The sequence below is a fragment of the Eufriesea mexicana genome, unplaced genomic scaffold (genome assembly GCF_001483705.2).
Source record: "Eufriesea mexicana isolate 0111107269 unplaced genomic scaffold, ASM148370v2 scaffold474474847, whole genome shotgun sequence".
Taxonomy (NCBI): Eukaryota; Metazoa; Arthropoda; class Insecta; order Hymenoptera; family Apidae; genus Eufriesea; species Eufriesea mexicana.
This window is the reverse complement of record NW_016907894.1, coordinates 360,488-386,844: the sequence shown is the minus strand read 5'-3', so window position 1 is coordinate 386,844 and position 26,357 is coordinate 360,488. Positions and strand designations below refer to the sequence as shown.

The 26,357-nt window shown below is 36.8% G+C and overlaps 1 protein-coding gene across 1 annotated transcript; it reads left to right on the top strand.

The window, feature by feature from the left end:
- Positions 1-7,229: 7,229 nt before the first annotated feature.
- Positions 7,230-11,816, top strand: LOC108555054 (dentin sialophosphoprotein). The gene has a single exon (XM_017910542.1). It carries the CDS (start codon positions 8,418-8,420, stop codon positions 11,814-11,816), a length of 3,399 nt encoding a protein of 1,132 aa, XP_017766031.1. The 5' UTR covers positions 7,230-8,417.
- Positions 11,817-26,357: the final 14,541 nt, after the last annotated feature.

The following is a 26,357-nucleotide window of genomic DNA, read 5'->3' as shown; positions in this document are numbered from 1 at the left end:
AATAATTAATAATATAATATAATTCATAATAATATATTATAAATAATAATAATTGGTAATATAATATAAATTAGAAATTATAACCTATAATGTTATTATGTATAACATATACGCGCTGCCAGTTACCTTTCTTATATTTCACGAATCTGAAATATATGGTTCATAAAAATAATAATATTGAATTTTGGTTACATAGTGACTACCTTGTATTTTCTTAGTTTATGACATTACTTTCAATTTATGCATGGAAATCCTATCCAAAGCAGGTAATACGATCATGGTATGATTTTTAAAGTTTGCAGCACGTTACAGATATTAATCACCAGCGATAAATTTAGAGAGGAACTAGAATTGGTTTATCGTTAGGGCTGACGCGAAGCTTAAAAATTCACGTGTTTGTTTTATCGGTTTTAATAGACATCCTTATTGACGAATTTTTTACCAATCGATGCAAATAAATTATCTTCATCCATACAAAGAAATATTGTAAGCAGACGACAAGGTTAGGTTTACTGGGAACATCAATCTTACCAATTTTAGTCATATCAGTGTACACTATGATTTATTAATGAAGTATTTAGATGTTTTCTTATCTCGTTATTTTTTCACGAATAGTTTATTTCACGATAAATGCAAAAATGTTATTATAAATATTAAATCACCATTCGACGAATGAAATAACCACCGATCTTGTGACAAAAAAATTATTCTTTAGTTTCCTTATTTATAATTTCGCAATATTTAGTAAACAAACGAAATATTCCTTTATTTTCCTTATAATGTATATTTTAATCGTAATATATCACTCTGCCATAATAATTATTTCAATTTTTGTCACAATTTAGTTTTTCGAAAATTATTTATTAAATAATTAGTATATACAATTTATTGATTATATTCATGAAGAACAAACGTGTTAACCAAAAAAACAATTTTTGGAAATAGGAATTTAGGAAAAACTAAATTTATTCTAAATATAAATACAAAAAATATATCTTTGTGTAGTAATATACATACCTTAGTATTTTCCTGAATACATAGCATATTGTACAGTTGATATAGTGTAGTAAACAGTTCTTGGAAGCTTGTAAATTATTTGCAACTTTCCGCATACTTTTCTGTTTGTATTTTATACATTTTAAAACTGGGGAATACGCGGATATTTCGAAGAATGTAAACTTTAAAAATTGATTCTAGACAAGTGTTTGTAATAGTGAAAAAAGAAAATGATTGATACATCTTTAAAAAAGTAACGATATAACCTCAAATGGATGTGATTTAAAAACTTGATTGATTGAATGATTTCTTGAATGATTCGTTCGATTGTTATGGGCAATAGATATCTTGTAATACAGTTAAATTCCTAAATACGTTCATTTTATGTGTATGATGTTTTCCATGAAATCAATTTCTGACGTCAACACGTGTGTTCAATAGAAAGTTGAATATATCGTTCGAATGATAAAACAGATTTTACTCGAGAAACAGTTGCAAAAATGTACAATGTTCTGGTGGAATTATAAATGAAAATAAAACAAAATTGACTGTAGTTGTGCTGTATACCAATTCTACAAAATAGAAGAATATCGCAAGATTAAAGGTATAAAGTACTTTTGAAATTAACAGTTGTAAATTTTTACCATCTGTAGGAACTACTGCCACTTCGCTAATAGAAAAAGAATTGGAATTTTCTCTTTGTTTTATTATTGACTGTGTAGTGAAATAAATTTACAGTGTGAGTAATGAAAATATTTTCTATAGAATTGTGAAGTTATTTAATATTCGTGTGTAATATTTGATTTTGTAAAGAACAGGGTGCTCAAAATCGAATCTTTTCACGCATTTCTACCGATTTCATGACACGTCGATTGACTGTATCAACTGGTGTTTCGAAATTTCTGCGAAGTCGAATGAAATTCAAATTTAGCATTTGACGCAATGAATAGTTGTACCAGCGAGGAGTCCACCGGTTTATGTTCAATGGGATTAGTTAAAAGAATGGAATGAGTCGGACCAGAGAAAATCCAATGACGTCTTAGAATGTGTGGGCGTACCAAACCTAGTAGAGAGTTTTACCAGACCACCTGTAGCGATCAGGAAGTATCGGACGAACATCTGATATATGTGAGAATTTTTTACGGTTTCATTAGACGTTCTGTACTATGATCGATGATGTCAGATTGATTATGAGATTATCAGATTATCTGATTAATATCATGCTTACTGATTCAATGGTATGCTTGAATACCTTTTTATAATATAATTATTTTTTAATATCTTTACAGCAAATTGTAAGATAGTAGTGTAAATATAGGTTAGAAAAATTATTTTTTAGTTTGAAAACTTATTTTTTCTTTCAGAAACTTATTTCATTTATTGTAAAAGTGGATCATAACCTGCAAACTGATATAGAAAAGATATATAATAAATTTATTATACATTAATAGTATAATAATATATAATATAATAATAATAATAATATAATATAATAAATATATAAAAAATATAAATATTTATAATTTTCCACTCATCCGGAATGAATGATGATCATGCATAAATGTCAATACTATAATTTACTTTTATATTTATATTTATTCTCGATAAATTAAATTGTTAATATTGTTGATTAATAAATGTATTTTTTCAGATATTTTAATATTAACGATTATTGATAATATTAACATTTTCGATGCCAAAATAATTTACACGAAGATGAATAATTTGTCTCATTCGCTATTCTTGTTTGCTATTACTAAGAAAATATAGGAACTGTTCTGTATGTACAAGATCAAGATATTGGAACAACATTGATAAATTTAACCATGATGTTAGGTACCGTATTAACCCGTATCTGTCTTCCGATAAGTTTATAAATGTTCGACTGATTCACATTTCAAATTTTTTATTGGTTAAATATTTTTGTAAAATTATATTCTCCAACTTTGTTTAGAATAATGATGGACGATAGCGAACCATTGTGCTCTCTAGTAAAGAACATCATGAATCTCGCACTTCGAGCAGTCGATAATACAGATCGCTGTACATAAATATTTCAGCAAGAACATTCAAAAGTTTTAACTTCAAATCTTTTGTTATTTATTCGTATTTTATGCGATTTATGTGAGTATTTATTTTTTAATAATTAGTGCTTTATAAATCAATCGTTTATTTAGTTTATATCGTTTATTAATTGTAATAATTAATTCCTGTAATAAACAAATTAATTATAACATTATAATGTTATACATCGGGGTTAATACATCTATCATAATAAAACATTTCAAATAAATATATATTTGTCGTACTTAATATTAATTTCTTATATTATTTTAAATTCGTCCAAATTGCCTTTGATAAATTTAAACCACGTTACGTAATGTACCGATTGGACAGTTTCAAGGTTAAAAATCCATATATGGAATAAATTTGATTCGCATTTAATTACATTGACAATCCTAAAAATATATCATTACATTATTATAATTAATTTTTATACTAAGAACAATTAATTGCTTTTTCTCAGAAAATTAAAAGAAAGATATATACTATAAACAATTTTTAACACATTTACCTTCAAATTATTCTTACACATTGTTTCAGATACCTTGTTTTGGAACAAATTAAATCATTATTAAACCCTCGTCTTTCAATATAATTCTTTTAACTCCAAGAAAGAAATAACAAAAAGAAATCACGTTTAATCGTCGTACATCCAAAATCACTGAATCCAGTATCAGAATCCAGCTACGTTTCCTGCACGTTTCGTCAATTGAACACTCCCTGGGATTACCTGGCGGAAGCCATTCATGTGACGTAGTTACCAACAGTGGTCATACCAAAGGGTGGAGACATTGATTTTTTGCGAACAAAAACGATATATTCGTGTTGGTTTGAAAATATTTCCAGCAAATGTTTTCCCAGGAAAATGATATATTTCGTTGCAGGGTATTTAGACATCAGTCGTCCCGATGAGTTTGCTCTGCGCCGTCCGTTCCAACCGTCCAGTGGACAGGGTTAGGTTAGGAAATGGCAGAAGGCGCGTTTTCCCCGAATCAAAGTTCATCGAGGCCGCATTCTTCCGCTTTATCTGCCGATGCACGGAGTTCCTGCTATGCCGTGGACAAAATTGTCGCGAGTCTCGCGTGCGTTCACGGTCAGTGACGTCTCCCTTCTATGTATGCTCCCTCGTCTCGTCCTGGACGAAGTCCATCACGTGACCTTGCTGGTATACCTCGTGTTTGCTTTAAGTCGCGAACAAACACGAGGAAGGCTAGCATCATTCGATAAAAACAGCCCGTAGTTAACAATGTCCATCGTTCTCTACCTCGACAATACATCGGCTTAGTCGATAAGATCTCGAGTATCAACATGATGAAATTGTAAATCGTCGCGTCGATATCATTGACTTGATGCAATACTGCCGAGTCAATAGTGCTTCCATTTAGAAGAATTTCTTTTATGATTATGTCCTTAGACACGCAGCCCCCTCTTGGTAACATTGTTTGTCGATGGTTCTTCAGCACAATGAGGCCTCGCATTGTGGATTTCACTGTGTAGCTTCTTTGATACGTAGGAGTACATAAAATACATAAAAGTCTGTAAGCCAAAGAAGTCTGTATTAAAAGTTTGGTGAAAATTGTATATTTTATAGCATTTATACTTCTATTTATATTTCTCGAGTTTAATTTACCTTTTAGAATAATTAATAGTAAATACAATTGTTGCCGCAATCCTTTTGTTAATAATAATGGTTTCTGTTATTCGTATTCTACGTAATACATGTATTAATATTAATTAAACAATTATTTTCATAGACTAAACACGGAGATAAAATTTTGACATTGTAAAATGAAAATTAAATAATCCGTTCTATCGCATATAAATCAAATGCGATATTTCGTGTAAGAATCTTTTACTTTCGGTCACGCTAAGTCTATTTTTTCTTTACCCATAATTCCTGTTCATCAGATCAGGCTGATGCTATTACTCCTACAAAGCGTATCCAATCCCTGCCGCGTTTCATTCAAAATTGCTGAACCGAACTGTCCTGGAAAAAAAAAGAAAATCAACAAAGCGGTAGCATGCTCGCAGTGTCGGATTATTTTCAGACCGATTGTCAGGAATATTCTATAAAATTAAAATCATTGAAAACAATCTGGCAGCGACGCAAAGGGAGCATATGAAAGGATCGAAGCTCGCGAATGGAAGGGCGGAAGTGCAAACGGGGCTTAATGCAGCATCAGCATCCGACACGGTGTACTGCGCTGCGAATCTGTCTCTCTCTCTCCATTAAGTCGCCTCCCTCCTTTTAATAAAAATATTTCTCTCTCTCTGTCCCACCACTCCCTCTTCGTGCACGGCCCTCTCACTTCCACTTTGACCTCTCGGTCCTCTCTATCGCGCGAACGCTCGGGGATATAGGGTGAGTACGATTTCGGCCCCCTTCGTGGAGCCACTTAACGAGGAGGTGCTCGTTTATCGAAAACTAGTTCCTCGTCGGGGACACGGGTAAATCTCTCGCCCAGAAAATACCAGAGCTCCTCTCTTTTTTTTTTCCTTCCACATAACCACTCTGCACGGAAAAGCGCCTAAATATTGCATAAATTTAAACGATGCAAAATTATCGATGCAAACCGTTATTCCGATATGCAGAATTGACAAAAGTGTTCGTTTAACGTTTGAAATAGTTGCTCGCGACCTTGTGCTAATTTGTCACTCGCATGTGAGATGTTAAGAAACTTGCGAGAACCTCGTTATCGGAAATTACGATTTAAAACGACAGAAGAAAGGGTTGTTGATAACACGCGGCTTAATCGGCAGGATTTTTCTTTGTTTTAATGCCGGTAAAATCGTTGATACCATTGTAATCGAAGTTACCTTCGGTACACTCTGTATACCCGTATATACACACAGGTTATCCCATTCTCTTCCTCTGCGTCTGTCCTCGTTCGTTGTACCTTCGGTCTCTTTCCATGGTCGGTGCTCCGGCCGCGAGCTGGCTATCTCGGGGTGAGGGGTAAGAACGCGATAGTGCTGGCTCCGTGCATCCTGTCGCCCCGTGTTAGACTCGCGTCAAATGTAACAAAATATTTGCAGATAAATTTTATTATACGATAAATAACTTGATATTAATTTAAAAACTAAACCATTACGAAATATAACTTGATCGTTTTATTTGCTACATTTCGCTAATTTAATCGTTTAATATGGAAAGCAAGATATTCATATCTGAAAAATAATTTCTCGAAAGTGTATTACGTAAATTTTTTTGTTAGATTGTTGCAGAAATTTCGTGAAATCTGTAGTAGAAATTAATAAAAACAGTTAGATGCAATTTTTCGATGCGATTAATTACGAACGTAAGTAAAAATTATAATTTGCGACTAATTAATTGATCGAGTATAAAAATAGTATTTCACTGTCATATTACTTCTCTCGCAAAGAATTTAGAAGACCGAATCTCACGTTGAAAATGTGGAAACACACTTTACTTTATAAATAACTTGCGACGCGTTTATCCACACACACAGTTGCAAAGCATAAAATTACAATGTCTAGTCCGCCGCCAGAATTACTTAAAAAATTTGAGCATAAACCTTAACTCGATTGCTCAAGGATCACACGAATAGAAATACAACGCATTAAACAATACCAAACACAAACTACGATATCTTCCCCAAAATATTTCTAACCTAACCCAAAAAATTAATTCCGATAAATCAAAGAAGATTCAAAATTTATTATTAACCTGTACTATTATAACAATGGAACGTCGCAACGTCGAGTCGAGTGATACATGTATGTAACTTCTGCCAGTAAATTTCCTCTAAATTTAAAATTTCAATCAGTTTTCGTACACCAAAGAAGCCGACATAGTCGAAAATAGCCAACGTTAGAGTTATAAGATCCGTTGCGACATTAGGAGTATAAGATCTCCGCGAAAGTGACCAAACAAATTATTTCCATTGAAACTTGCGATCGTTTCTACGTTCAAATTTTATTTCGCGTTTGACCAAGTCGAAATGTGTTGTTAGTCGCAAAGTTGATCGAGAAAAATAGGAAAGCGGATAAAAATAATAATTTTTAGCGAAGAGAGTGAGAGAAGAGGAGCTAGAGAAGCAAGCCTCGGGCGCCACGGCTAGATTCGGCCCTGGCTCGCGATTCCATGGAGCGGGGGCGGCGGCGACGAAGTGGAAGGCAACGAGGAGGTACCGACAGTAGCTCCCAGACAGTGACTCCGCGCGTAACGACATGTAACCGGTGGATAGATCTTCAGAGTGTTATGTCATCGATGACAATTGTTGGACAGGCACGAATTCGTGGCGGAGGATTCGTGTATGGCCAAGGATAGTGTGGTCGGAGCAACTCGGGCAGAAATCTCGCGGAAAAGGGGGAGAAGAGAGCGCGCTTGCTTGGAAACGGACCTTGAAGTCGCGAAGTCGGGACAGTGGAAAGGATTAAAGAATTTCGAGGAGAGAGATTTAGGGTGCGACAAGGCCGGCGCAACCACCGTGTAAGCAGCGAGAGAGAGAATAGCGCCGGTGGAGAGAGAGAAGCGAATGGTTCGAGAGAAGCTCGATGGGTCGAACATACTCAGTGCTGCCAGCCGTAAGCTCGACGGAGTCGACGCCGCAAGCTCGATGCAAATCGACGTTGTAGATAGCTCGATGAAAATCTAGCTAGCTGATCCTCTGTTCTCGCACTGTATCGCGGCTCGATAGCCGGGTGAACGTCGTGGACCTGCTGCATCGGTGATCAGACACCTTCGCGATCCCGGTGTTGTTATCCCGAACGGTGATAAACCGGTGAAACCGCGGACCTCTGTTTTTGCCCAGTGTCGACGAACTCGTCCGAGGTCCTCTTATCGCGGAGGTTAGGAAAGAGGAATAGGAGGAGGGAAAAAGGAATAAGGAGCCAAGCGGTGGACACCGGGGCAACGGAAACGTCGAGTAGGAAGAGCGTGGCCTATGTGTCCGGTGGATCTGGCTCGCGGAAGTGCTGGGTCAACAATGTCAATGCCCTTAAGATCGATCGTTGGTTGCTCGAAACTGACTGGTTTGTTAATGGACGGTGAGAAATTGACTTCAGGGTGAGTCGAAATTGGCCGGGGTGAGTCCCAGGCACCCATGATACGAGCTAATTACTTGGTAGATGGAGCTGTGTAGTTTAGAGGTATCACGGAGTACGCTTAACGACCAATCGGGCGATGTAACCGTGGCTAAGAAGACTGTCCCTCGTGAGTCATCTAAGGTAGAGATCTCGATGTATAGAAAATATTTTAAGTACCAGTTTTAGATACAACGTAGACCGGCCGGTTGAGAAGTTATTTAACGCGATTGGTAGAACAGGAACAGTTGCCAGAAGAAGTCGTCTCGGTGGACGGGTGGCAGAGTAATAACCGCTCGTTGGATGGAGTGATGAGCGGGGCCCCTGCACGGGGCACAGCGCCCCGTCGTCAAAGACGTCATCATCATCACCATCACCATCATCAAAAACATCAGAAGCAGCTTCGGGAAGAGCAGTCGGAGGAGCCGGAAGAAAAACGGCCGAAGGTGAATCCGATTTTTCTCTGGGCCTCGCAGAGAGAACAGAGGATCGTGGAGGTGAGATGCGAAGATTACGACAAGAGGAATCGTATCAAGCTGACGAAGACGGCGCAGGGATGGCGTTCAATACCGAGGACAGCGTCCAACATGTACTCGGCTGGCCTGGGTGTCACCTGCCAGAAGACCAGCAGCGCGAACTCTTCGAATTCGTCCGACACAAGCGAAGAAAAAGACACGGGCAAGCAGACAGGTCACCTCGCGTTGAATCTTCAACGTATCCCTGCGGAGGAGCTGGCAAACGGCCGGACCAACGGTCTGATCGGCAGAGACGGTGTTGGAAAGAAGAGAAGTTACGATGAGATTAGCAGGAGGAGCAAGCATCGGCGAGATTATGGTTTCCCTCTGGAAGAGATGCGCAATAACGCAAAGATGAAAACGAACTGGGACGAGGACCGAAGAAGAGTGCCATGCTCTGACGACGACGAGAACGACGACGATGACGATGATGAGGAAGAGGATGACGAGGATGAAGAGGAGAAGGAAGAGGAGGAAGACGACGACGAGGAGGAGGAGGAAGAGGAGGAGGAAGAGGAGGAAGAAGAGGAGGAGGAGGAAGAGGACGAAGAGGACGATGAGAATGAAAACGAGATGAAGGAAGAGAATAGGTTGGAGAAAGAGGTGGAAGGCGGCAACGGGAGAAACAACCTCGAAAGGCTGCAGAAAGATAAGTTGTTCCAACCGCGAGTGGTGCTGGAACAGCTACACTTTTCTCAATTGCCCGAGGGCGTTCATCAGAATGTCCTTCAGAGGCGGGGGAAAGACGAGAGGGGGCAGAACGAGGATGATGTTATCGCCGCTGAAGAGAAGCCAGCGGTAGATAATGAAAAAAGAAGGCACGTGAACAAGGCAGGCATTCAGGACATATTGAACATGATCGATGTCACGGCCTCGCCGGTTCTAGCTACCGATACACCTAGCGCCGATCTGCCCGTCGACTCGACGAAAACGTACGAGGTTCTCAGCGAGAACCTCCATAGTAAAGCTAGTGAGAGCAAAATCAAAGATTCTAACGCAACTGTACTCATGGAATTATCGAATAAGGTTAAGGAACATTCGAGGATAGACGTGATCTCCAGCTATCAGCGAGGGAACCTCGTTGGCAACCTCGTGAACGATACTTCCGATGATAAGATAGAGATACACGAGGAGAAAATCCTCGCCAACTACGACACGCAAAGCGAAGAAGAGAAGAAACCTCAGGTCAAGGACGACGTGATCATCGTCTCCATAAAGAATAGCAGTTCGGACTCGAAGTCTTGCAAGATCGCCGAAGCAGACGGTGGCATTGGAAATCGACCAAAGTGTAAATCGAATTCAAAGTGGCAAAACGTGGTGCCCGTCGTCGACGATACGCAGTTAGAAGCTGAAGAGGAGAGACCGGACGAACCTGGAGAACCGGTGAAAATGGACTATAACGATAGCTCGAAGATTCTAAACGCACTGAGGAATACGCCAGGTCTGTCGGTTTCCATCACCAGAACTCATACACCGGAGAGTACGAAGAACGTGGCGATGTCGTTGACTAGACCAGCGTCGAAGGCATCGTCTTCTAGCCGATCGCCTGATTCTCAAGCGGAATGCGTGGAGAGATTGCTAAAGAACGCGGATTCCGTAACGGAAACTCAAGGCACCGCGTCCCCAAAGAACCTTCCAGGTTTGTCGATTATAATCCCTAGTTATCGATACCGAAATTCCCAGTTAATCGCGAACCATTCGACCTCACCGAGCACGAAATCACGCGTCGAGTCTCCTGAGAGCACGGTGAATTTTCCCAAGAATGAGGCTTACGCGGACGAATCGAAGTTGGACAGGTTTCCCCACGAGGAGGACGAGGATGAGAGGGACATGGAGGAAGACGAGGACGACTGCGATTCGCAAGTGCTGGAGGATTTGAGGCGACAGAAAGCCGACTCGTTAGCCTACGAGTCCGACAGGGACTACTTCCACAGGCAAACTCTGGGAAACCCGGAGGATCGTAAGACTCCTCTGGAGAACACGAAAAATCAGGCTCACTGGATTAGCTCGAGCAGAAATAGCGAGGCCCAAGCGAAATGCAAGTATCAGGATGTAGAACATTTCGACGAGCAAGTCCTCGAGGAACTGAGAACTCGTGGCACCGTTGTATCGCCGCAGCCAAGTGGAATTCCATGTTCTCCGGCTTCCAGGAGGCCCTCTTCTGCGTACCTCGAGAGGTTACTACCTAGTCCTCCGTGTTCCGTGTCCTGTTCAGAGGACGCGAAGAACGATTTAACGTTGAAGGGTATCCTGTCGTCGCCGAATCAGCTGGAGGTGAGAGACTACGAGAAGCAGAAGGAGATCTCTAATCGCTGCGATCAGGTACCCAGTGATCATCTTCCTACCCGTGCCGATCACACGAAGGACGTTGAAAGGAGTAGCGCAAATAGGAAAGGAAACAGAAGCTTTCAAGAACGACTAAGCGTGCATAACCAGGAGATGAGGAACTCGGGCAGACCAATGTCCAGTGGTGATATCTATAGTACGTACTTCGTGACGGATCGTGCCACACCCAAGAGACCAATGTCTGCCGAGTGGTCGGTCGGTAGACACAAAAACCAATCGAGTTCCTATCAAAAGTCCTCTGGCAAGCTTCGAGTGCACGCTACGGACGAGTCTTGTGCCACGTCCAGTAGCACTGACAAGCTTCTGGATCCTGCTAGTCAGCTTAGAGAATTGATCGAGACGTCCGGACATCTGATTCCGGATCCCCTCCTGGTACCAGGGGACTGCTTGCCAGGTCTCGCGGCAGCGCCGGCCATTGAAATCCCCAAACTGTTGGCCTCGAGACCAGAACTCAGGCTACCAGAGGTACTCACCAGGCCGGATCCCGACAGAGATACCGATTTATTCGTGATATACCTGGCTCATCTTCAGTACTTCCTCGATCACGGCGAAGGTCCGGTCTCCAGGTCGCAACAGTCGCATCCAAGAATCAACAACGGCACTAACAAAGGGCCCGGTCACGCGAGCAACGGGACGAAACACGCGTTGCAAACGAGGCCCAAGCTCAGCTGCAAACCAATCGGCACGCTAATGCCCGCGCCGATCGATCTGTCCAGTAGCCGAAGATCCACCACTTATCTACCGTTGCTCAGCGTAAGGAACGGATTACTTAAGCAGGAACCGGAAGTCAGCTCCACAGCCAGCTCGCCCGATGAGTCGCAACTTTGGCATCCTCTATTCGGCAGGTAATTCTCCATTTTATCCTTCTTATTCGTCTACGCTTAAGGGACCTAGGCCTCCTAAGGGACCGTATCTCGAAATGGCCTTTTTCTCTCTTCGATGCTGATCAGACAAATGGCTTGATCGACGATTCGGAAAACACGGATAGTTAATAAGTCCAGTTAGGACTTTACTCGACACGGTGATTAGACATATAGAGTAGACGTAGAGCAATGCATAATTTAATCTAGTGTCGCAAGAATTCATTCACACGACTCGGTACCGACACGTAGGATAGGCTCGGTGGAAAAAGGCGGGGAAAAAATTGAAACGGAATTGCGTTACCGTGAAGTGTCGTTTATTTTATTCGACCTGAACGGGAAAGGAACTTCGCGCATCAGGGGGCATTAAGCTACGTCCCGAGCAACGAAACGGCATCTCGTCAGTTTTATTTTGTCAAACGCTTTGTCCGACAGGCCTCTGTGATAGTGCCCGCCTTTTGATCGATGCTAGTATGTAACGTAAGCGCATTGGAACATTTTAATCGCGGCAAGCACACGTATAACGGGTGTACGGATGCGGGTAACAATTTCAATGGGCCAGAGCATAGGAACAGCCGGCGATTGTTTTACGTGTTCGCGGGCGAATCAGCTTTTCAGCTAGGCTCCTTTTCTTCGCGAGATGTTATTTGCTCAATAAAGATAATTATGCATGCTTATTTTATTTGCCTCCTGGTACGCGAAGGGAGGGAAATATCGCGTGGAACACGTTCGTATCAAATACGTCTGGTCTGTATGACGTCGACTGTAATTAATGCGAAAGAGAGGCGGACGAAAGGGTAAAGAAAAAAAAAAAAGCATCATGAAAAGCATATAAAATTGAGAGTCCGCGGATTAACCTCTCACTGCATCTGCAATCTGCATCTAGATGTAGAATCAACTCGCAGACGCGACGTTGCCAGTTAACGGAAAAGAAGTTAGAGCCACGTTGCTCTCGGTGTGGACGCATTGTTGAAAGTAAATCTTTTATGGGGGGAAAGACTGCAACGTTTTTGAGGTTATGTGGGAATATTTAAAGCTTTTAAAGGTTAGACTGGTTTAATCGTGAATCGAAGAATAAGTAGGCAATATAGGCAAAGAGTATATACGACTAGATACGTTTTCTTTATTATAAACTTTATTTCCGACTTTTCCAGTAGAACTATGGAAGCATAACCTATAAATAAGTGATAGAAAGAGACATTGTCTGAAATTTGTTTGTAAATACTTTATTATACAATTACAGGAAATATGGATTATAACCTAAATATGTATATCACACTAGGAAATTCAAAGGTCAGCTGGGTTTACTTCTAATGCTTACTATCATAGAAGAATGTATTACATTGGAGATTATCTGGGAATATTATTTACATTTTTTAACTCTAAAGTAGCATTAATCACGAATCAAAGAATATGTAGAAGATAGTATAGTAGGTATAAAGATAAGCGTAGAATCACGCATAACCTGACATGTACTTTCTATTTTATGCAGAATATGTCTTACTTTGCCAACGAAGCTATAGGACCATAACCTATAAATAGGAAATAAAAACAAACGTTGCCTGAAATTTATTTACAAACACTTAATTGTATAAGTATAACCTAAATATGCGTATAGTACTAGAAAATTCAAAAGTCAGCTAGATTTACTTTCTTTACGTTAACATGATGTTTCTCGCCTGATGATTACTATCATAAAAGAATATATTACATTAGAGATTATCTAGGAATATTATTTACATTTTTTAAAACCGAGGTAAGATTAATCATGAATCAAAGAATATGAAGATAGTATAATAGGTATAAAGATAAGCGCAGAATAACAAATAACCTAACATGCATTTTCTATTTTATGCAGAATATTTCTTACTTTGCTAAGAAACTATAGAAGCATAACCTATAAATAGGAAATAAAAACAGACATTGCCTAAAATTTGTTTTTAAACACTTAATTATATAATTATAGCCTAAATACGTGTATAGTACTAGAAAATTCAAAAGTCAGTCAGGTTTACTTTGTTTATGTTAACATAATGTTCCTCTTGTGAATTATTTAGAAATATTACTTACATTTTTTAAAACTCAGATAGGATTAATCACGAATCAAAGAATATGTAGATAGCATAGTGTGTATGAAGAAAAGCGCAGAGTAACACATAACCTAACATGTATTTTCTATTTTGCCAGCAAAGCTATAGGAGCATAACCTATAAATAGGAAATAAAAACAGACGTTGCCTAAAATTTATTTACAAACACTTTGTTACAAAGTTATAAACAAATATCGAGTATAACTGAAATATGTATACGGTCTTAGAAAATTTAAAAGGTCAATCGTGTTTACTTTAATCACATTTACATAATCACTATTAAAGTCGCTACGTCCCACGGTTAATACAAATTGGCACTGATGCAACGCAGAATTTATTACATTCTGTATTTCTTAAGAATTTTGCAGCATTTCAGCAACCGAGTTATTAATTTGTTGCATTAATTCTTCGTGTGTAGTCGCTTCTGTGCTATTCACGTTTTGTTCCAGAGCTCCCCATAAGTAGAAATCAAGTGGTATGAGGTCTGGCGATCTCGGAAAGTAAACACAATCGACCTTCCGTATTCTCTAACACAGAATCCGTCGCTACACACGTATTCTCCCCGCATGCAATATTCGCCTGCACTTCGCAACAAAGCGTTTACAAACACGCTTCGTATATCGCTTCTTTCTTATTTTCATTCGTAGATTACATTGCAGTAATTTCGTCGGTAAAATAGGAAACAACTCATAAATATAAATAACAAAGTTCAACAGTCGCTGGACTGAAACAGGCACACGAATTAATAACCGAAAATGATTAAATTATACGTATTGAATTTACTCGATGTCAACATCTCGTTTGCCCGTCGCGACGTCTGGATTCATAGACGTTGAACCAGCGAGTAACATCAAAGACTCTATCGATAATCGATTCGTTGGATAACTTGTATTATAGAGGTCCTAATGCCAACAACGATCGAAGTGTGTACCGTGGTAATCGATAATTAACCATCAACATCTCGCAACCCGGGTATTATTCAATCGAACGATAGGTCTTAATGAACTACGTAGGTAACCTCTTCGTGCAACGTCGGCGTGATCGTCACGGCGAGACGTAATTAATTGATAATCACGGTACCGATTATTTTTTCGCCGTTGGCCGCTCTTAATTAGATAATTAATCACCGGTACGGGGCATAAGGGGCAACCGTCAAAGCGTTTAAGCGTACAAGCATCTTGCCCTTGCCCACTTTCACCGTCTCCTTCCTATAGTTTAACCGTCTGATGGCGCTGCTCTCAAGGACAATTAAATTTCGATCTATCTAATGGTGGCGTGGGCATCGCGGCCGGGCAATTAAATTTCTATCCGTATCGATACGTGGAAAGGTGTACGAGCGTGCGGCGTGCGACGATACTTTATGCATACAGAACGGGAAAAGGAGACGGTGTCAGGGTATTTCGCGAGCCTCCGACGACGGAGGTAGCACACTGATACGAACAACACACGGTGATAGCGTGATCATTTGCATTTTAATACCGGCCCGACGATAGCGACTGTATCTCGCAGGCTCCACCTCCGGTCTGTCAGTCCGGTTATAACGAGCCGATCGACGTGCATACATGACCACCGTTAAATATTTAAACGAGATCGAACGTGGTAAACTACCGTGGCTACCTCCTACATAGAGAGACTCAAGCATGATCGATGCGCTTCCTCTTGCTACCAATTAAACAGCTTCGACCAAATTCCATGTTTTGCTCGGATGCTTGCTGGCAACGTTGTCTCTTAAGTTAGGTTATATAGTACTCGAGAAATATATTTAAAACACTATAGCTTTTTTAGATAATTTAGGTGATCAATTATTATTTTTAAATTGGGACGATGTTTTTTGTTATGTGTATGTGAATTTTATTTGCGTCATGATATTTATATAAGTATCAAGTATATATTATTAAGTATATATGAATCTTAGTTGAGTCAGGTTGGATTGGAAAAGAAAAGGGTAGGGTGCTAAGTTTGGGGTAGAGGGGACAGGTTCCAGTCGTGATGAAATTTTGGAAAATTTTATCGTGTATTAAATATACAGTATCGTTCTAGGAGTACGTATACAGGGTGGTCCAATAATTTCAGCTATTTTTAATATCTCCGTTGTTTTTCCAGATTTAGAAGTTTATGTGCAACAGTTGTGTAATATGGAGGAGGAAGTCTGCAGTGTGGAAGTTATAATTTTTTTACAACCAGGGGATCTGGAAATATACTATTTTAATAGTAGGCTATAATTTTCTTTTATTATGGTATAGTAGTGGGTGTTTAGATGATTTCAACGACCCTCAATAAATCCATTCGATAACAGATAGGAGGAACATCATAGGGAGGTGTAATATACATAGTATATGTACATGTAATTATTGTATTTATAGGTGTTTGCTATATCTAATGCATAAAAATGATAGCTTCCTAAAAATAGAAATAATACGACATCGAGTTTTGCAATATAGATAATTGGGTCAGGCACGATGAGTCATTTCGAAATTTTAAAAGTTTCCATTACGTATTAACTATACAAAACTATTATTATTATCTTGACAATAGGTATGCGAATTATAAATAAATAATATTTATCATTATTTATTCTGTTTAATATCTGATAAATTTACAAGATTTCTCACGGGGTAAATATTGCAAATTTATTTTTTATAACTGTTGCACGTGAAATTATATTTTCTATGCAAACATAATCCTTGGTTTTTGAAACCGACTGTCATGCCGTTTTTATTTTTGTTTTCCCCCAGCCTGTATCGTCACATTTTTCTGAAATGTCGTCATACATACTTCTAATCCAGTAATATTTCAATTCTTTTACGTAGATACTAAAATTTCCGCCATTTTCTTTTTTAAATTTTGTATCATAATGACACAAACATGATACTAAATACAAAAACAATTCAAGCAATTATATTTTCGTAACTATTCCTATAAATCAATCGCATAGACTTCGTATACAAGATGGCCGATCTTAACCTATAAATGAGAATTATTTGCAAAGAATACAACTATACAAAATAATAGTTAGAATAAGAATTGAACCAGTAGAGGTTATGTACAGGGCAACTTTCGTTTCTTAAATGACAACAAATATCTTTAAATATGTTAATTAATTTAATTAACTATTTTTACAAAAATATACGAAACTGTAAAATTTATGAAAATTATCAATTTCCGATTAGTATAAATTATACTTTAAGACTGTCGAAATCATAATTACACGGAATAATATAACGTTGCATGATTTTTCAGTACAGTAACGATTTGCATGTATAGATTAAAATTGGACATCCCGTATATTGAAAAGCAAGAAGCTAAAGGTGTCAAGTAGTGAAATACTGCAGGCCGTGTACATGCAAGAGAAAAAAGAAGCTAACTAACTGCGAGCCGTGAAATTCTTTCAAACACTGCTAGAAAGTCGAATCTGTATCGCTGTCGCAGATCTAACAATTATACATAGTACACAATTTGCTCGTAAATCGCGTTTATTCGATAAGCCGTCGTATAAGTTCTTCATCGTGACAGGAAGAAATAGTGGCGGTCGAAAACTAGACTACATAACGATTCAACGGTTTATTCACGACGTGCGAAGAAAATTTATAGGAATATCAAAAGGCCGAATGCACCGATGTCGAAAAACAATCGACGCCGAGGGGAATAATTTTCGACTTCGCCACCGTTTCCTTCTTCTCTCTTTTTTCGCTGTAATAAAATTAGCACAGTTTGCGTTGGAATGTCGGAATAATTGGTGAAGGGGAGTCATTCGATCAGTCGTAGATTAGATCATTCGTTCCAAGACGAGGAGTCCGAATTCCGGAACTTTCTAGCACTTAATCTTCGCGAGAATATCGGGACCAAAAGTAGATCGAGCACTCGGCCTGTGATAATTTATTCGTCGTTGAACGCCTGCCATGCGAATTTTCGCGGAGCGCGCGGTTCGTCTGGAACGATCGCAGATGGCGCTCGCGCGGGACGAAAAATGGTGGCGATAGGTTAGTCTACAGAGAGATGTGGCAGGCTGGATGGTTCTCGGTTGGATGGCAATTTTCTCACGACGTGGTCGAATTCTGATGGTCGATCTTGTAACATGTTGCTTCTAATTGGTGATCGAGACTTCTCTAATTAGGACTGCGTGTTCCACGATCAGCAATTGGCACGGCACGAAACTAGGTCGTGGCTCCGTGTTTTACCCTACGTTCCTTGCTCTACGTTTCGCGACGAAACTGTTGCGCAAGCAGATATTTCAAATTCATAGTCTTCGGTCCTGACACGAAGGATTGATAAAGATATCTGTGACGCACCCCATTGTGTTTTGTTCGAGGTAAAATAGTATCGGGCTAAACCTTGGAATCTCAAACTATTTCAGTATATTCCTTTCGCTCATAGATCGCTTTGGTTTCACCGCGGTTGCTTGAAATTTATGTGTTTCGCTGAAGTTACGAAAACGTGTTTATTGGAAAGTGTTTATATATGAGACTGGAATGCCAGTCGTTAATCGTGTGCGGAAAAATGGGCGATTTTAGAATGAAAAACTAGGATGATGGCGGGGAACGTTTAGAATTACGTTAGGTGTTCAGCCAGGCTTACATGTTGAGATTTTATTTTATATATTTGGCATTTTATACTTCGTGTCTTTTATTTTATATTATTTGTATTATATTTTCCATTCCCTGTTTTATATTTTATTTGCACTATTTTCTATTGTCTGTTTTATATATGATATTTTCCATTTTATTTGTTCTATTTGCTATTTTACATTTCATGTCTCATATTTTGTATTTGTATTTCCTATTTTCTATTATCTATTTTATGTATCATATTTTCTATTTTCCATTTCATATTTTATATTTTATTTGTGCTATTTTCTATTTTACATTTCATGTCTTATATTTTATATATATATTTCCTATTTTCTATTATCTATTTTATGTATGATATTTTCCATTTCATATTTTACATTTTATATTTTATTTGTGCTATTTTCTATTTTACATTTCATGTCTTATATTTTATATTTATATTTCCTATTTTCTATTATTTATTTTATGTATGATATTTTCCATTTCATATTTTACATTTTATATTTTATTTGTGCTATTTTCTATTTTACATTTTATGTCTTATATTTTATGTTTATATTTCCTGTTTTCTATTATTTATTTTATATATGATATTTTCCATTTTCCATTTCATATTTTATATTTTATTTGTTCTATTTTTTATTTTACATTTTATATTTTATATTTTGTATTTATATTTCCTATTTTATATTTTATATTTCATATTTTGTATTTATATTTTCCATTTTCTATTATCTATTTTCTACTTCGTACTTTTTATTTTATACAACGCGTAATAGATTGCCTGTTTCTTATCATAAATTTTCCATTTTATATCTTACACTTTGTGTTGACTATTTCTATTTTCTGTTCTCCATCTAACGTATTATATTTCCTATCATCTGTCGTACATTTTATATTCTATTTCTCATATTTTCCACTCCGTAATGTAACTTTCTCGAATATTTGAGTATTTCATTTTGAACACAACTCGGGGAACTTTTTAATTCCTAACGATGAATAGAAATTTTCTTATTAATACGTAAAGAGACGGTGGAGGCTACAGAAAAGCAAGCCTGCTTCTAAATGAAAGGCAATATTAAAGCCGCCATGACGTTGCGACGTCGTTAATGAAAGGTTAATGAAAATAATTTTCAAGTTTTCAACTTTTACTTCGTTTCTATGGACAAAGTCGTTATCTACGATTCCGTATAAGTCATTACCTCTCTTGATTCTCTCCATTGTCTCCATTACTTCTTATTATAACGCACTCATTAAAATTACCTTCATTGTCGGGGCAATAATAGGATTCACGGCCGGCAGGAACTTTTACTTGGAATTCGTATACCGCGTAAAGGAAGAAAAAAGGAAAGAAAGATCCAGAAGAGAGCCAAGAATACGGAATGAATTAAAGTCTTCGAAGTACAATTAATTTATTAGTTTTAAAATGGTTCTCGTTTCGTGGAAAAAATTGAATGTGTCATGGTATAGTAGCCGAATAGCATTAATAATAGAACTGCTATCGTCAACGTGACTGGTCTCACTGGAAGGAAAATTCGCCTTCCAGACTAGATATTCAAATTCTGAGCAATTTTAGCAAATCGCATATATATATATATATATATTTAAATTATTCAATTCACCAAATATGTTTATTTAATCGGTTTAATAACTCTAAATTATAAGTATGAATTATTTTGAAATTGAAATACTGCTGGGACTAATTTGCATAATAGCTGGACATTTTTAAACGACAGATTTATGTCATTCTATGGGAAAAGTATATTTAAACAAAATAAATATAATTATATTTTGTTATTTATTATATACTACTATATAGCAATATATTACTATATAATAGTCAAAACAGTGAATAATAAAATAATAAAAATAGTAAATATTAGATATTAATAACAAAAATATAGCAGTAATACAGTAGTACAGTAGTAGTATTATAGTAATAGCACTACTGTAGAGTACAGTACTATATGTACTATAGTAGATAGTATTATATCACCATTTTGATTATTACTGTTTACTTTTTTCTATTTACTATTTCTACTATCTACTAGTTACTATCCACTATTTATCTTCACTACTGCATGTTATAATTATCATTGTTACTATTACATATTATATTTGCTATATTATATTCAGCATTACTATAACGAGTAGAATGTAGTTATTTATGAAAATAGTTTTATTTCTACCATCTACTAGTTACTATTTTACTACTTACTATCCATTATGCTTTTGCTATCCACTATCCACTTTGCTATTATATGTAATAATTATCATTATTACTATTACATATTAAGTTTGCTATATTATATTCAACATTACCATAACGAGTGGAATGTAGTTATTTATGAAAATATTTTATAGAAAATTGTTAGTAATGCAAGAATTGTCAGAAATTTGTTTATATACATATAAAACATAGCAAGTTCTAATCGTGTAATACCTATTTTGCATATTTTTTCATTTTTAATATGCAAAGTTAGATTGCGTATCTCATGACTATTTAGTATACATACGTATTTTGGGAACTCTGATATTGCTTACTAAACTCTAGAACAAATCTATTATGTATGAACACACGCATAAATGTAGTACAAATTATCAAGCAATTTATATTAACCGATTCAACGCAATAATTAAATGGTATAGAAAAAAGTTTAACGAGCATTACTGAATATGCTGGGGAGAGAATTATGTTGAAATGAAATGCAGTTTCGAAGAGAAATTCTGATTTCAAAACTGTGTTACAAATCCGTGAAATTTGGAGAGGCAGTGCTATTGAGAAACCATCAAAAGTCAAATATGCTCTTATTACACCATATAGCATCGAATTATAAATATACATCGAAATGAACGTTAATTTTGAACAATAAAGATCATCGACTCGTCAAATGATCGATATACTATTTTATTAATTACGGTTAAAATACAAAAATATTTATATCGAAATTTAAATAACAATAATAATATCTAAATAATAAAAATTCCATTATTACATAATAATAACTATCGAGGTATTCGAAATATTTCAATAACGATTTATTCCTCTAAGAAATATACATCCATTCTAAATTCTATTTTCCGAACAATTGAATGACTCCATCTTTCCCGCAATTTTATTCTCAAACACTAACCTATATTTTACAAGCTGTCTAAATCGATCGATGTCTGCAAAACAATTAATTCAAAACGTTTATCTTTTCCTTCCCGTTATTTCAATATTTATAAAACATTAACCAAACCAAATAATCCAAACACTTCGATTAATCGATATCCTAAACGTAGGAAACAAGTAATTACTTCAAATCTAATAGTTTGACTTCCTAACCTGGTCGAACTCTCCGATCATATATATGTTCCATGCCACGCGAACCTCGCGAACGCGCCAAATATTTCCAAAGATTCGAGCAATCTAACCTAATTCGATTTATTTCCGCGGAGCGTTCTAGTCGTTCAAACTTCACGTCCAGTTACAAAGCAACGAAACGCTGCTTTACGTGCAAGACAAAAGAGACGAACAGCCCGTCGAATCCAATGTACGTTCGCATTTAACGGCAGTTAGATACGGTGCAAAGCAAATGGATATTTTATTGTAACACGCTGGCACAGCGTCACGACGCGAGGAACAGTTTCGAACGCCCTTTCGCTCCGGCGGAGCACTTGTGTAAATAGCATTAGGATGCTACTCTCCGCGCTGAGCGGACGGCTTTAATGAGAGGGAGAGGTATTAAAGGAGGGTTCTCATGTGACGACACGAACGTTCATCGATCGTACGAACGGGAATTCGAAAGCCGCAGGCCAACAACGGGGGAGAATGCAGGAAATTAAAATCAAAGCTCGTTTTAACGTTTTGCTGGAGTCTGGTGTTCTCGAACGCCCAGCAGACACCGCGAACGTTTGTGTTTCGATACAAACTGATCGTGCATAGCTCCGTTCGCGTTTCACCTCGCGCCTCTCTTCCACCGTTTAAAGCGCATTACCGACAAACCGTTCGTCACCTTTTTTCTTTCCGTCCGCAATCGAGTGGCAAATTATCAACGTCTTCCGATTGCATTTCCACGCGGTTCCCTGTATTACGGATACGTTACTGGTAGATAATCGTACACTTTTATGTTATTTTTTAGATTAGGCACTATCGGATTTTTATTTTTCAATGTTTTTGCATTCTTTTTTGAATGAAGTTTTTCCCTTACGTTTTGGACAGTTGGTGAAACTAAATAGATAGGAAAGATAATTATTTAAATAGAGGTTAGTTTTCATTATTAATTATGATTTAAATATAATGTTAAATCATGTTGATAATATAATTATTATTAAAGAAATAATATTTCGTATAAATTACAAGTGTTTGTTATTTATAGAACGTGATGATACTTTGTATTGAAATATTGATATTAATATCGACTATTGTACAGAGTGTCTTCTAATTAACGATGTCGGTGTTGATACTACGGGGAAAAATAAGTCGAGCATATAAAATAAAATCTTTTTATGTGAGTTTCGTTTTCGAGGTTAATTTAAGTAATTTAAGTATTTGAAGCGTATTTACCTAACCTAAATTTCTTTGTTCCTTACTAATTATTATCTAACACGTATCGCTAATAACGTTTATTTATTTAATATTTATTAAGTTATTTTTTTGTGAAATAATATCGTTTAAAGTCACATTATTTAACTATTAATATAATTATTGCCACATATAATCGTCACTTTTCCTTCTCTCGTGAGCTATATTACAATAACCTAAAATAACCTTGCTATAATGAAAACATTTTACTAACGAATTAGGAATTTGCATTAACAAATTGGAAAATTATACATGTAAAATTAACATTATCTATTTTTATTAACTATAAAAAATACATCGTTCTCGTTAACCTATAAATTCATATGATTTACGTCTATTAAGTATCAAAGCACGAGGTTCAGTATCCGAAACATAGTACTCGAGTAATGACGCATCATTTTGGCAAAGAGGTATGTTACACCAAAATTAAGTGCCTCAAGCACTGACTTATACTACTTCGTTTCCCAGAAGCTGTCTTAATTATACAATTTGATACTGCATCTAAATTCAACAAGAGACTAGTGTCTTTTTTTTCCATTCGATCACTACAAAATTCGAAGGTTGTCCAATGGAAAACCGTTTCGATGTGTCTATCAATGTTGCTCGAGAATCACGAGGCTGGTCACGATTTACGATGCGTCCAGTTGGATCGGTCGATGCTCGCCGGCCCTGAAGGCTCACCTCGCCTACGTCCACGCCCACGTTTCTGCCACAGAGAGAGGGAGAGGGATAGAGATAGACAGCGCTTGAGAGAGAGGTGGGGATAAAACGAGAAGGATAGTAGGAACTTGTCTCTATCTTTGTCTTCATCTCGATCTCTATATTCTTCTCTTCTGTTTTTCTCCGCCCGCCAATTCTCTCTCTCTCTCTCTTTCTCTCTCTCTGTTTATCCAAGCCTCTTGAAATTCTTCCTTTTCTACCCTCCATCTCCCTGCCTCTTGTTCAATCTCTTTCTACCGAGTTTTTCACTTTTTCTTATATTTCTAATTGGTTTTCTTTCCTTCCACCGTTTCGCGTGGCTTTGCCTGCTCTTCCCTTTTACCTCTCTTTATCTTCCTGTACCTTTGTCCTTTGACCGTCCTTCATTTCCCTTTATATCGCGGCAAAATGCTGGAAGTCATTGCGATTCGGACCAGCCTCGCTGCTAATAACGCTCGTAAAATGCCGGGTTTATAAACATTCGCGGTGATCCTGACCGTGGTGTAACCTGGGACGATGTCAGAGGGAAGAGGGAGTACCTCGTTCGGCGCTTCGTTTGTGCTGTCTCGAATCGCCGATGTGAACGCCCCTTTAGAAACGGATCGATGAATACGAGCGACATAGCCGTTTCGAAGGAATCGGTTCGAAGGCGTCCCGTGCTTCCTCGATCGATGAAATCCAACGCTCTTCGCCCTTCTAACTTTATTACGTCTCTTTGAAGTTCCACTGAAAAAAAATTCGAGCTAGCTAAGTCAATTAAATAGATAAAGAAAAGCTTTGATCGGAATAATTCATAACAATACCCGGACTGTCAGACTGCATTGGTGCTGCCACGGAATAACATGGAAATAATTGAATTTTGAGGAACAAAGTGGAAAGACAAAATGTTACGAAAATAGAAATAATTTGGCGTAACATTTGACACTGAGAGTATGTATTATGCAACTATTTTTGAATATTAATTATGTAAAATAATTTTCCATTATTGTACGGTATATTATTCAAAGTGAATATTTGCAGGTTATGTGCGTGGCATAAAGTACGATAATGTTAGCAAGGTATATCATTTTCGTTTCAACTCTAATTACTCACTGGATGAAATATGTTCATAAATAATATGCAGTTTCTAATAATTAGAAAATAATCTGCTTAAATGAGCATCGTTTAGAAATATAACTACCGTTTTGAAAGCACTTGCGTATTATACAGAATGTATGTTATGAATGCGACTTCAAAGGTGAATTAAGCATATAAATTAATAAAAAAGTGTTCAAAGAAATATCAATGAAATTTATTCTTATGTTTCATTTATATTTCATTATATTTTCATTTATGTTTCATTTATATTTCTTGTTACAAGCGAATTAACACGGTTAATTTTATTTTATTTTATGCTCTTAAAAATAATTCTGCAGAATTTTATGAATCATAAAAGCAAATGAAATTATTTAAGTTAATTTTCTTGATAAGGATAATATATATTGCGAAATTCTTGGGAATATTCTCTGAGGAATGGAATGAATAATTATAATGTAAAAGTGGATATAATTTCAAGACAATTAATTAACCCTGTATTTATATCAACTTTCTCTTCTAAATGAAATTTTATGGGTAAAAATTACCAAATTAAATGTAATCGTTTAAAAAGTTACATTTAAAATTAATAACATGGTTTTAAAATATAACTAAATTACTTTTCAACGTCTATTATAATAATTTAAAAAAATTTCTAAAATTAAAGTTAAATTTAAAAATTGGTGCATTTTAAACATGTAAACAATTATATTTATAATTCTAATACATAGATCTTCTTCTTTGGAATTATCAATAAATATACATACTTTTTATTGTTTTGAACAAATAAAAGCGTGTATATTTATTGAAACTTTAATTGCAGAGGAATTAAATTATCATATCGATTTAATTTAAACCTATTTACAAAATTATAGCCCAAAAACCTCCATAAAACCTTACACGAGTAATAAAACAAACTTTCATTAGTACAAAACAATCTTGATCTATGCTTAGTTTTTGTACTCTTCTGATTACATTTTAGTACCTAATATCCATTAATTTTCGCATAATATATAATCCATTACCCTAAGTGACTATTCCTGACAAGTGATCCCATCGAAATGAAATTTCTACTTAAGACATACTTTAAGCCCCATTAAAAAAATCTCTCATTCTTATCAGTCCACTTTATCGATACCTTTTACAACTTATTTCCTCCAATCGGAAGTAGATAAGTCACAAATTTCTTCCATTTTCGTTTTCCAAGCAAAGTAGGGATTCGTTTATTTCTTAGTAAAAAATTTACTCCACGAACAACACTATCGGTTGTTTCGGCGAATTAGATTAGTGAAAAATTTCAAGGTGACAGGGCCGGCCCCTGCGTGAGCATACGCAAGCCTCGAGTATCGGTGTGAAGTGTTCCTCGCAATGCTGGTAGCAATACTGTCTGGACTACTTGAGCGGGCAGCGTGTACTACTGGGCAGAACGTACCCTACAAAGAGAAGAGAGATGATACTCGAGTTACGCAAGATACGTGAGATACTTGTCGATACTCGAGATACCTGACTCGAGGACACAGGGGGCGGGAACAC